Genomic DNA, 13850 nt, shown 5'->3' with positions numbered 1-13850 from the left:
CTACAGTCCATGGAGTTGCTAAGAGTTGGACACAGCTGAGCACTTGGGACTAAAGTGCCTCTGCTTGCTCCCACACCGACCTCACCCCTGCCTTGGGCTGAGCACATAAAGGCAGCAGGCATCTATTTGCCTGCTCCTCAAGCTGGTGAACAAACTTGGATTACTTTCTTGGCATCTAACAAAGAAACCCACAATGAAATACAGTCATTATTCCAAAGGTTTTTTTTATTTCAAATCCATTGAAAGAAATAAAATTATATTTAAAAAAATAGAGTTATCTCACAAACTGAGGAAAGCCAGGAACAAAAAGAACAAGTACTTTTTCCTGAGAGGCAGATCTAACAGCTATAGAATGGACTTTATTCCTTCCTAGCTTTTGTCAAACAAAAAATTTCTATTTCTAAGGCATCAAAAACACTCCGAGTGCTTTAACTGGGTTGTTCAGGTACAAAGCTTCAAACCTTCTAATGGGGATTAAGAAACATCAAAAGCTGCTATGATTTCCTTCCTTTTAACCTCAAACATTAAAGTGTACATACTTCTACTTCTTTATGTAAATTTGAGAATTTCACACTCATGACCTGCATTTCAAAATTCTGGTCATGTTTTATTAAAATCTTACTACTTCTTGTTAAGAATGTCCAAAGTATGAGCTCACATCCCAGTAACTAAAAGCGGCCAGACAGCAGGAAGCACTGTTCGTTGGCACCACCTGCAGCCAAGACCAGTCAGAAAGCACCCACCCCAGAAGACTCAGATGTAGCTAGAAATTTATACTGAAGCCTAATTCCTAAACCACTAGACCTGCCAGTAAAGGCAGATCATATCCTAATGGTTCACACGAAACCTACAGAACAAAAAAGTTACAAGTCATTTACAATTCCCAAAACTCTACACTTACCCATTCCCCACACTTGGTTTCCCTCCATTTTATACTGATAAACCTATCAAATGAAAAACTTTCATTCCCAAACACTTCAGTAAGACAGTCAAGACCATGGTTCACATCTTTTTACGTTATGCATAAAACTGCACGACTGCTTGTGCTAGTTCTTATTTGCATAGGTAAAAGGAAAGTTTGAATCAATTGTTCCAAAAGTTCCAATCTTATTTTCTTATTTGAAATAACCGAGTACATTCCTGATGATTTCCCTAAAGCTTCTTTTCCAAGATAGTTAGGTCACTTCATATAATGGGTAACAATAAATTCCATGTGGACATCCATTTCTGAAAGATACTGTTTAGTAAACAAAGAGATTAAAATGTGTGTAGCACCTCTTATAGATGCTTCAAGATTCAGGAGACCTAACTGCATCCCCAGTGAGGTGCTATTGAACATTCAGCAGGATTCTGGGGCATCTCCTAGTTATTTAAAACCTCTATCAACCTACAAGTTGATCAGTACTCCAACCAAGGTGACCAATGTTGTACCCTAACAGCAACCCCTATCCTGTCTCCTGGCTCTCTCAGAAGTTAACCATCCTGGGGCAGTGGCTCTCATGGGACAATACTGGGCTCATGTCACATGCAGAAGGGACTCCTGGCCTTTGTTAATGGCTTTGCTGAGCCACAGGGCACTGTGATAGTCTTCTGCTGACCAGAAGGGCACAGACACCACTCCTCCATCAGCCTGAGGGTGCAGCTTGAATTACATCCTGGTTACAATGTCCCACGTTCTGGTATTAAACAACAGTGTGGCCTAAAATGACCATGTTCAAATAAGACAGCTGGTAACTTTTTAAATCAGATGTGACTCAGTCTCTTGTCACCAGCCTGGGTCATCCAAAAACAAAAAGTGAAAGAAGAAAAAAAATAGACGTTCAACAGATTTGAGCTAGAACTGTGTTAAAGAAAGAAACAAGGGCAATCAAAACTACCAACACTGATATAATCCAGATCCTAGAGATTCCCATTCTAGTGACTGCCACTTTTTAGTCTCAACAAAAATATCAATATCCTGAGTTTTATCAGTATTTTCTTGCTAAAATAATTTATGGGACATAAATGCATACAAATGAATAAAGAGTGGTACAAAAGTCTGGAAGAATATAGCCCACTAAGAAATGTCACAAAAACAATATAAAAAGATGTGTTTAAGTGAAATAAATTAACTGTTAAACCTTATACTTTCAAGTTTTCTTAGGCTATTATTTTGGGAAATGGCATGGAGTTGACAGTGTATTTTTCTAATAACCAGTTGGTAGGTCAAATACAAGTGATCCTTCACAAGAAATTTTTGCTTTCAAAATCCTCGGCCCCACTGCAGTGTATCTGAACACAGGAGAAACTACCTGCTGAAATTAATATTCAAAATCCTAATCAGCAATCTGGGTGGACATAAACTGTTAAGATGCTTTGATTTACTAACCAGGCTGTGCAAATGGTGTGAAAGAAAAAAAAGCTTACTAGCATCTGCAGAAACTAGAACTGATACAAAGTTTCTCTAAACCATTGTTTTTTTAATTTTAACAAAACAATGCCAATCCAATAACCCAAAGGTATCCCAAGAGTGTAATTCTAATATGCTTTGCTTTTACTTTTAAAAAACCTATTTGCTTCCTAAATGCTATTTCTATTTTTAAGCCAATTGGCCGCATATTGCCTTTAAAATGCAATGGGGTTTCTTTACGTAACTTGTCATCACTACTCAAAAAACTAGTACTTGTTGGGTAAAACAGTACTAATTATGCTGAAACAGGGTTTATGCTATACATAAAATCACTCCAAATTATAAAGTGATTGGTTTCTATAGCCCTAAGCATTTTTAATATATAATTTAGAAACGAGTCACAAATAGATGAACAGAGATGGCATTCAGCTTTCTTTCATCCAATTAACCATATCCATTAAAACCAAGACTCTTCCGCACAACTTGCCAGTTCCCCATTCCTTTTGTCAACCTAAAAAAGAAACATTTTTTTGGGAAGTCAGCATTTATTAAGAACATCAAGTTTCCAGGGTAGGTTTTTTTTTTTTAACCATATTCCTTTAAAAGTGTTTTTTATCCCCACAAAAACGCTTATCATTTAAAACCAGATATTCAAGTTACACGGCTAACATTTTTAGCTAATCAGCTCTTCAGGGCTGACCCTAGAAAACAACCTTCAGTGGATCTCTGAATAATGGCGGTTCACTCTGATGCGAGAGGTGTAGGCAGTCACACCTTGAATGTTCAAGCCCCAAGGTGTGAAGTCTGGAAGGGGTGGGCTCTACTGCCCTGCCTTATCAGGACTGGTCGTATTTTCAGTGCTACTGGGTTGCACGTTATCTGCGAGGTTGTGTGCGTGCTCAAGGAACAAGTCTTTCAGTACACTTAATTCCTTAGTCAGCAATTTAATTTTTGCTTCCAACCGTTCATTCTCTTCCTTGAGCTGATTGACTCTCTGCAGCGTATCCTGTGCTTTCTGCTTGCTTTTCAACCGGCTCTTTTTCACAGCCATGTTGTTCCTCTCCCGGCGCTGACGATACTCGTCACTGTTGCGATCCATGGGTGAGCTCTTTTTGCTCTGCTTGCTAGGAGGCACGGCTTTGCCTCCGCCCCCAGGGCCGGCGGGCACCAGTTGAGGAACCTGCTGTAAGCCGCTGGCATGAGCCTGAGTATGGATGACACTTATTCCGTTCACGCCCGGGGTGCTGTTCTGCTGCGATACCTTGCTCATTTGGGCACGCTCCCTTGTCAACACAGAACAAGCAGAAGGAAGACAAAGTGATCAATGGTTTCCACACTGAACTGCCAAGAAATCTTCACATGTACCTATTCAAGAAAAAAACTGCATTAAAATATTGGAGATGACAAGATCAAATGAGATCAAATTCACATGTACTTCACAGCAGGCCAATATTAACTGACCATGCTGAGAAGCGTCTATAACAACTGCCAACTGTTCCCGTTTCAGAAGTCTAAGTCATGTAATTCAGAGAAGTAAGTTAATACATAGGCACCACACGGCCAAATTTAACCCACCTGAATCCCTGAGGGGACTGCCCATCTGTGAGTGTTATCAAAAATGGGAGGAAAAAACAAAACAGTGTCACTAATTAGGTAGCACATATGAATGACAGCACTTGGCGATCTGCGAGAGAGAAATGTGAGGTATTTGGTTTAAACACAGAAAATATGAGCTCAATTACAACAGGAGAGACACAGTGCAATAAAAGAGGGACAATGTTCAACTGTTGGTTCAAATCAAATTAGAAGGCCAGGGCAGAGCACCCAGTCCAGTCTCCTCAGGAACACTGCACCATCTCCGCGTGGTCCCTACTCTAATGTGCAGACTGAGCCATCAAGGACTTAACTGTTCTCCCAAAGCGTATCTGTATGGGCTATTTTCAAAATGTGTTTTTTGGCTTGTTTTTATTTTCCTAATGACCTCAAATGATGGTAGTTTACAGAGATTTCCTAAGTTAGTTTCTTGGCTCATTGCAGAGCTCTGAGACACCCAGTTTGCTTCCCCATCTCACATCAAGCTTCTAGTGTTTTCCTAGTTCTTGACATAACTAGTAAACACATCTAAACACTGTCACCCTGATACCACAAGGAGAGAAACAAAGGCCCTGATGATGCATCCAAGGAGGTGCAAGCTGGGAATCAGGCTGAACCAAGAACCAGGGCAGCGGCGGCCTGCACCCGCCTGACGCTGCTCAAACAACAGAGGACATGCCAAATCTGCAGTGCTGCCGGGAGAAACAAAGTCACAGTTTCAGAAACCAGTCATATTCGGATTACTCTGAATCCAAGCTGGTTCTAAAACTGCCTCAAGATGTGTCAAAAGCAGACCTAGCCTATCATCACGAGGCCACTTCAAGACAAATTGTCTAAGCTGAGTGAACTATGCCCACCAAGAAGTCACAGCACTGCTGGAAACTGAGGAAGCACTGCTAGGAACCACAGAACTATCCCATTTTTTCACAAAATGCATCAGTGTAAAAAACCTGAAGCCACAATTATGAACAGCTTCGAATGAGTACACCTCACAATTCTTAAGAAAAGCTTCGCCCAAACCTTTAGCGAGTCATTTCTGTATTGGCCTGTTTTTTAAAAGGCCATATATCATTGCTTTCCATTGTTTTTCAGGCCACACAGGCAGTCCTGAGCTAGAGGGTCATCTGTTCTCACTTCGGTACTAAGGAAACACCAAAAGCTTCCTTCCAAACCATGATGGATATCTACTCCAAGTTTATCTTCAGTAATGAGTATTTCACAACTCCCCTTGATAATTTATCACGCTGCCTATTTTTTCTTCCAGTTGAAAAGTGGCAGTTGAGTACAATTTGCAGCACACTTAGCATTAATAGTGTTACTGGCCATCTACACTATTGCTTATCTACTGGTCTAAAGTGAAGTGTTTACTCAACTTTTAAGAACTTGTTTAACACCTGTCCTGGGATTGTCTCAACAATCAACGATTATGTTCATCTATTTTTTATCTTCTATATACCAACTGGGTTTTTAGTCTTTAAAGCTAATCCCTAATAAACTCAGAGATAACAATAATCCAAAGAAGTAGAGACCAGGAACCAAGTCGATTCTCATCCTGGCTCGGACATCCCCCGTCCCACTCTGGACACACCCATTCCCTCTCTGGGCCTCCATCTCGCCCTCTGCAAAGGAGGGGTGTAAAATGCCCTCTGACGCTGACAATAAACCATAAACATCAGTCACCAAAAACACTTATTAAAGGCTCCAAACTTAGTGAGGTTCATGCCCGTTTTTGTTCTCAAAGACACCAGAACAAGGAAGGGTGCTTTCAATCTGACTCATCTTGCCAAGGTACTAGGCTGAATACAGCAGGCAAGGTTTTGAAAATGAGCCCTGGGCTTGTAAAACAAACAGTAATCATCAAACTGGTAAAAAATGTAAGAAAGGGAAATTGGGAGATTAAAAAAAAAAAAAAAGAGGAGTTGTTTTTATTAAGTTCCCCAACCAAAGACAAGCCAAGAAAGTAATGCTCAAGGTGAAGAGTTATTCACCATGGAAAGGGGGTCAAAGAGCTAAGTGGGGCTAAGACTTACTCCAAACAGATTGTCAATTTTATTTTTTACACTGAGTAAAACAGCTACCTCTAAATGCTACATACAGTTTACAGTTCTGCAGTTTACACTGTTGTCTGTGCTTTTGTTTCTTTCACAAACATTTACTGAGCACCTACAATGGAAAATAAGCTTATTTCAAATCTGGATGTTCAACCCTAAATTAAAGTCTGGCTCCTACGTGGACAAATGCTATTCCAAAGTTCAGACTACAGGAAGCAGGGCGGCACCTTGCTTCCTTGCTGTGAATCATTCCGGCAGGAAGCAGGAGAAAAACTGAAAAGCAGCAGTTCTCAGAAGCACAGCCCCTGAACCAGTGGCCTCAGCATCCCCTTGGTAGACATGCAAGTTCTCAGGCTGCCCCAGACGGAGGCATCAGCAGCTCTCGGAACAGGGCTAAGCAAACTACGTCTTGACAGGACCCCCAAGTGACGGAAGTTTGACAGCCACTGCCACAAACCAACTGCAGATCTTCAGAAAGATGGGCTGAGTGGGTACCATTTTTTAAATTCAAATTTCTTAAATCAAGTGACACTCATTCAAATCCGGGACACACTCAAATCAGGAAAACTCAAAATGTTAGAATGAGTAAAGCAAAATCAAAATTTTCTCAAGTTTCACTTGGGACAATAAATGTCTCAAGCCTTTTCCTAGCCCTCTTGTCTTTTTTTTTTCATATATATACAATGAGATATCCCTCCTCTCCTTCTTCCCAAATAAATGTTTAACTCCAATTTCCCCAGTCAAGATCTACACTCCCAAATATTCAGATATTTGTCCCTTGTTCCAAATCTGTTCAAACCATTGGTATTACTGGTATTCTGCCCAGCCGTCTCCCCCAAAAGCCCTCACTCCACCATCGCGCTCCATTCTATGCCACAGTCACCTCGGGCTGGCATCATCTCTCAGGGCACAGCCTGCCTGCTCCAGCAGTCTTCCCTCCAGCCAGTCTCCAGAGCAATCTAACACTCAAACCTGACTGTGTCGCAGCCTCCCTCTCACTGAAAATTCTTCCGTGGCTTCAACATACAGATCAAATCTCTTCAGGCCCAGCTCCCTTTCTCATCACCCCCCAACAATACTGGAAGCCAACATCATGCCCCTAAATGGTCTGCCCTTTGTTCTTTGTGCTTTTGTCCAATTTGTTCCCCTAGTTTCTCTGTCAATGCCAGCTCCACAGTGTGGCTCCCTGTAGAATAAGCTAGAGGCAGGCCTCCGTCTTTATCATCATACGCCCAGCATCCAGTGATGGTGCTCAAGAAACACTTGTTGAATACAGTCTCAAAAGGCTAAGAGAAAACACTTAAGTGTCTTATATAAAAATAAGATTCTCTAGCATTAAAATCTCTTAAAACAACCATAATTAAATTGAGTGTTACTAAGGTACACACAGTCTTATGATCCAAAGTTCCTGGTCTATCTTAAAGGTATACAGGAAAATAAAAACATTTGCTATTCTAGTCCCCAGCCTATACAGTGAAGGTCATTCATGTCTGATCTTTGCTTCTTTCACTTGAGAACCTTTATTTTCCACTTTGTCCAGTTACGTTTTTCCACAACCTCAAGTTCTTAGGCATATGTTGCCAGAGTCTGGCAACTCAGTACTACAAACGAAGTGAAGGTAAGCTGTCAAACTTAACACACACCCAAATGAGCAGGATTTCTACGTATTTGCCACGCTGGCTTCATGACCCAAAACAGGGGTCCACAAACGAGTATACTCCTTCAGGGAGTAGATAAGTGGTCCACTGGAGTATGAGAAGAAAATATCTCTTGTCTTTTTTTAATGTCATCTTTTTACTCTAGTTTTGGTGTCATTTACAATGCACATGAACTATTAATAACACACCACACTGTTTATAAATATACATCTTTTTTTTCTTTTTCTTTTTACTGATTGGTCTGGAAAACCAAAAAGGTAGGAGATCAATGTACCTATCAGCCTAAGAACCCACAGAAGCATCCGCTACCCCCGGCCTAAGAACACACAATAAACATGGAATTGTGACTACCTGTGTTTACCATTTCTGTGATCAGGTGGGGCAATCTAAGGCCATAACACCAAATTCAGCCACATGAATTCTGCCCTATTCATCTTTACCTAGGACTCACCAGGTACTGTTTAAATCCCTAGGGATGAAACTACCTGTCCAAGATCAGACAACTTTGCTGAGAGTTATGGCATGATCTTGAGAACTTAAGAGGATATTCTGGGGATTTAAAAAAAAAAAAAACCGAAGATTCGGTTCCACCTATGTTTTTCAGGCAGGTATTAAAATGGCTGAATCTGCCAAGTGTGCCCACCAGAAGTAGGACTCAAGAAACTGAAAAGTTCTTCAGCTCACTAGCATCCTGTAATTATTTAGCCTTGTTTACACTGAGTTTTTCCAAAACAGTGAACCAATTTTAAGAACAGCTTATCCCAAATACTACTCAAGTAGTAACAGCTGACCAGATTTTTAACTTTTAGTTATCAAGGGCTTTTAAAGGCTAAATTTCTTAGTAAAGCCAAGGCTCCATAGTATTTTATTTCAAATGTGTCTCTGAGCATCCCATATCCTACCTGAATTAAAGGATAATCTCTTCGAACAAGAATTCAACTGACAGTGTACTCTGGGACAGAGAACTACCAACTTTTGGGTAACCCACCAATGTTAAACACCTTTCTGAAACGGACACATTTTATGTGAGATGCTAGATGACAGCACAAACCTCAGATCAGAGGAAAGCCAAGCAATTAAACCTTCTGAAGAATAAAAACCCACAAGCTTACTTCGAAGAACAGATTATCCTTCCCCTCAAACATGCATTTCCATCCTCTCCACCTAGACACCTCCACTGGCAGTTTTCCTTACTGTGTTCCCTCCAAACACGCTAATGAAGCGCTTCATTTCTTGCCCTCCTCTTTCCTATTCAACGTGGTGGCTGCACGTTCATCCAACCTGTGCTCAACAGTCAACGCAGGATATATACTCGAAGTACAGCTCCATAAGGAAGCACAATAATATTTGTGTAAAGTCATATATTTTAAATTCAACTGCTTTCCCTGCCTACTTTTCTACTAACTTCTGAACAGGATTCCCGATTGCCCGACACCGAGCAGTTAGCACCTGGGAAATAATCCCAGGCGGCACTCAACAGGACGCGATCCACCTTCTGCTATTCTGGGAACACCCTTTATCCCCAGGGGCCAATACGAGCCTGGCTAGTCACACTGCGCGTTGCAGAAACAGAGGGCCGGGTTCTGGAGGGGGGCACAGCCGGGCTCGCATCCCGTCCGGGGCCGGCGGCAGGGGCGCCGGGGGAGCGCGGGGGTCGGCGGGTGGCGCCGCGGCGCTGGGCCGGGGCCAGGGATGAGCTCAGCGGCCCCGCCGAGTGTTGCCGGCAGGTTGCATCAGACGCCGCGCGGGGCCGCCGCCCGCGCCGCGGGCCGCGCGGGGCCTTCCCAGCAAGCCGGCCGCCCAGGGCCGGGCTGGGTCTCCTCTCGCTGGGGCCGCGCCCACGCGAGCGGCCGGCGGCGCCGCGGCCTCCTCCTCCTCCTTCAGCCCGCCCGCGGCCTCCTTACCTGGCGCCTCCAGCCCGCCTGCTCCCAGGCGGCCTCCACTCCAAGCGGCCCCGCACGGCGCGGCCCGACCCGACCCAGGCCTCGCAGCCCGCGAGTCAGCCAGGAGGAGCGACGGTTACGAAACCGGCTGCCTCCGCCCGTTCCGCCGCCGCAGCCGCCACCACCACCGGCTTCCCCTCCTCGCCGGGTCCGCGCGCGCGGCCGCTGCCGTCATGACCAATGGGAGCGCCGCCTTGCGGGGGGCACGCCTTCCCCCCCGCGACGGGCAGGGCCACCAGCCAATTGCGGGAGGTCTAGGCGCGGGAGGCGGGCACGTGGCGAAGGCGTATCCCACGGCTCGGCGGGGCCGGCGGGGCCGGCGGGAGAGGCTGCCCGGGGCTCCCCGGGCGAGCGCGCGGGGCGGCGCTCGGAGGGGTGGGCTGCCGGCCGCGGGGAAGGTTCGGCGGAAGTTGGAGAACCGTAGCCTCGAGAAGGGAGCACCTGTCTTTGGAAAGCACAGTTTCCTGAGATGATGTTTTAAATCACCGATTTCTGTTTTGGTTTCACCACGTCCTCGGGGAGCCCCGCCTCGGCGTCGCTCCCAGGAACGGTTTCCCGGAACGGCCCACCAGGCTCGCCTCCTGGGACGCTGGGTGCCCGACGGACGCCTCACCGCTGACGGCCCGCACCACTCGGAGGGAGCCTGGAGAGAAGACCTGGACCTCAGGGCAGTGAAGACAACTGCAAACTTGTTGAAAGACTAAGGGAGCAAAATTTCCCAACGTAGGATTAGTGTTGATGTCACATTGGTGCAGACTGTGGTTATGGGGGAATGCATTCCCACGATCCATTCCCTTGTGCTGTACTGTCCTCCGGGTGAACAGAGACGTGATCTCAAAAAATGGATGGCAGTCCATCCTTATTTATCTAAGACAATTCACAGGAGAATCTGAAAGCGTATCACGACCAGGAAGCAGCGCGCAGGGTGGAGGCAGATAGGTTTGATTGCTTCCTCTTTAGCACTTCTTATCGTCCAAAAACTGGAGTCTTTGAAAGAGGAAACGTTTCTTCATCACCCAGGCCATGGCACCAGCTCTCCACGTAAGACTGTTTCGAGGAATCAGTGAAGAGATGATAAAATATTTGCAAAAAAATAAAGATTATAAAAATCAAAAGAGAGGCAACTGCAAATGAGCACTGATAACCACAGAAGCACACTTGGTAGAATGACAGAATCATCAAAAACACTATGTTCTTTCACTTTGGCCCTTAGTGTTCTGAGTTGAAATTTCTTTGATCAAGATGTTAGCACTGTTAAAACTGGATTTGATTTTGTTGCTCACAAAACCATAACTTTACACCCACTCTTTCCTAATCACTTAAAAAACTGTATAAAAAATAAAGTATAGGTAGGTTCATGTATCCTCAGGTTTGCTAAGCTCTCTGCCAAGCTGCTCCAGCATTCTCGGTGTCTGTCTGGGCAGGCCTTCTTCCACATTCAGCAGGTCTAGTCAATGTCAAGGAGACTATTTATTTCCTCTTCAGCTGGTAGCTGGTAATTCTTTCTTCTACTCAGTTTACACGTATTTATTTGGTGCCAACTATGTGCTAAGCTGTCGGGAATCAGCAATGAACAGTCCCTGTCCACTCGGAGCTTACACTTAGAAACATTCAGTAATCACACAATTTTCTAATCACTTCTCACTGTTATTTTAAGAAGGAAGTACAAGATGCTGCAGAGATTATGAGAAGGGAATCAAACCTGGTCTGTGGGTTAGGGAAATCCTGTGTGATGAGTAGGATTTGCCTAAGTGGTACAGATAAAGGGAATGTGTCTTCAAGTCAGAGGATCTCGCTTATCTAAAGGTTTTGTGAATTCGCTCAGTCGTGTCCGACTCTTTGGGAACCCGTGGACTGTAGCCCACCAGACTCCTTTGTCCATGTGATTCTTCAGCCTAGAATACTGGAGTGGATTGCCATGTCCTTCTCCAGGGGATCTTCCTGACCCAAGGATCAAACCCTGGTCTCTCGTATCGCAGGCAGACTCTTTACCCTCTGAGCAACCGAGGACGTCCCAAAGGTCTTGAGATGGGAGAAATTTAAAGCCAGAGTGACTGAAGCACAATGCCCCAGAGGAGACTGATGAGACAGACAGGGCCCTGTGGCCTGGGAAGGGTTCTGATTCTTACCCTAAGAGAGATGGGAATCCTCTGAAAGACTTGATCTCATCGTAAGGAAATGAGGAGAGCCTGGTGGAGCTATCTTTAGTTTGAGGAGATCCACCATGCTGTTTCTTGCATGTCACAGGGACCCAAGCCACACAACCAAAGAAAAATTTCCTGCATAGATCTCTGCCTCACTGATATTCAATACACAGTCTACAAATCCAGAGGATTTGCAAACAAGTAGTACCTTAAAATCCCCTCCAAAGGACTTGAGAAGTAAGACCGCCTATAATTGAATAGGCTAATTACCTGAGAGCTACTGCAATTAACTACTTAGTTACCTAACAGGTGTGGACTCTAGTGTCAGGCTGTTCTGTTCACAGCTGCACCTGTTACTGGTTGTGTGACCTCAGGCCAATTACTTAACCTCTCTCTCATCTGCAAATGGGGAGACCAACGATGTCTATCCAATAGAATTGCTGTGAGGATTGGAATTGATAAAAGGGCCCTAGAACAGCCTGGCTGATACAACATTGTTGTTAGTGTTGTTTAGTTGCTAAGTTGTGTCCGACTCTTTTGCAGCCACATAAACTTTAGCCCACCAAGTTCCTCTGTCCGTGGGATTTCCCAGGCAAGAAAACTGGAGTGGATGCCATTTCCTTCTCCAGGGGATCTTCCCAACCCAGAGATTGAACCTGCATCTCCTACATTGGCAGGTGGATTCTTTACCACTGAGTCACCAGGGAAACCTCTGATACATGGTAGGAGTTCAGAAGTATCAGCTATTATTACCATGATGCTCATAACTGAATTATAAACCAATTATATCCACAGAATTATAGTAAACTACAATACGCTTCAAACCAAGGTCACCCTGTGCTTAATATTACTTTGATGATTCAGGCACTGAAATATTCACAATATTGAAGGTGATGTTGACTCGATAGGGTATCTCAAAAGGCATTTTTTAAAGGATAATTCCCTTAGTTACCACATTTTATCATTTCATTTCTTTCCAGAGAGTGGGAAAAAAGTTTAGTAATTTGAAATTTCTTAGTATTTGAAAGCCAGATCAATAGAAGTTTGCCATGGAAACTTAAGTATTTATCATAAATGTATCTTAGGTACTTAGAATAATATTTAAGTATGATAAATGTGTATCTGTAAAGTTTCTGAAGAATTAAATACCAAATTAACCACCTTTGACAGATCTGGACCACGGCTATAATATTCTGGGGATTGAGATATTATCTGTCACAGGTTTGAGTCTCAATAGATGGTTTTTGTGCTATATTAGCAATTACATGACAGCGATTGGCAATTATTCTGCATTGGTTAGGGCTCTTTTGATGGGAAATAACTGAAAACCAACCCTGAGTATGCTTAGCACAAAGAAGGATTTGGTCAAAGATTTTAGGGCATTGCACACATTATTCCTTCTTCACACAGCCACTGACAGCCTCACTGTTCACGGCTTTGGTCACTAAAGAAAGGCCCACTCACCTTACCAGTTCTTGTTATAAAAGTCCTAGACAAGGACTTGGGGGCTGATCCAGCTGGGTCAAGTGCTCTTCCCTGAAATGATCAAATGGCCTGGAGCAGGTCACCTTGTACTAACGTGGCAGCTATGGATGGTAAGGCAGAGGCAGCTCCCAGAGGAAAAGGGGGCACTGAGCAGACAAATCCACCAATGTCTACTTCAAATGCCAGCTCAAACCGTGGCCATTCTGATGGAGCCTTAATCACTCTGGTTGTCTGATTTGTTCTTTCCCCATCCTTGAGGACAAGATTTAAACCTCCAATTTTATGTTCGGAAGCACTATTTGGGATAACAGCTAAGATGCTCAATAGTTGTCTTAGGACATCCCCAAATTTCGTAAGTTGGTCCTATGTGTGAAAGAGAAAAATCTGACATAGTTTAAACTAGAGTAGTGTCAATGTCTGTTATAAAGCACTTTCCTACATGTCAGATTTCATTATTCTGTCAGTTAAGATGTCATCCATACCTAGAACCTATTATACGGAATGAAGTAAGTCAGAAAGAGAAAGAAAAATATCATGTGCTAATGCATATATGTGGAATCTAGAAAGATGGAACTGATGAATCTATT

At 43.8% G+C, this 13850-nt stretch overlaps 1 protein-coding gene across 1 annotated transcript; it reads right to left on the bottom strand.

The window, feature by feature from the left end:
* Positions 1-206: 206 nt before the first annotated feature.
* On the bottom strand, positions 207-9791 carry CEBPG (CCAAT enhancer binding protein gamma). The gene is made up of 2 exons (XM_061138961.1): positions 9596-9791; positions 207-3754 (listed from the first exon to the last, which is right to left on the bottom strand). The coding sequence occupies exon 2, from the start codon at positions 3657-3659 to the stop codon at positions 3210-3212; it is 450 nt and encodes a 149-aa protein (XP_060994944.1). The 5' UTR covers positions 3660-3754; positions 9596-9791; the 3' UTR covers positions 207-3209.
* Positions 9792-13850: the final 4059 nt, after the last annotated feature.

Source organism: Dama dama, chromosome 4, assembly GCF_033118175.1.
Source record: "Dama dama isolate Ldn47 chromosome 4, ASM3311817v1, whole genome shotgun sequence".
Classification (NCBI taxonomy): Eukaryota; Metazoa; Chordata; class Mammalia; order Artiodactyla; family Cervidae; genus Dama; species Dama dama.
This window is presented reverse-complemented; position numbering and strand designations above follow the sequence as displayed.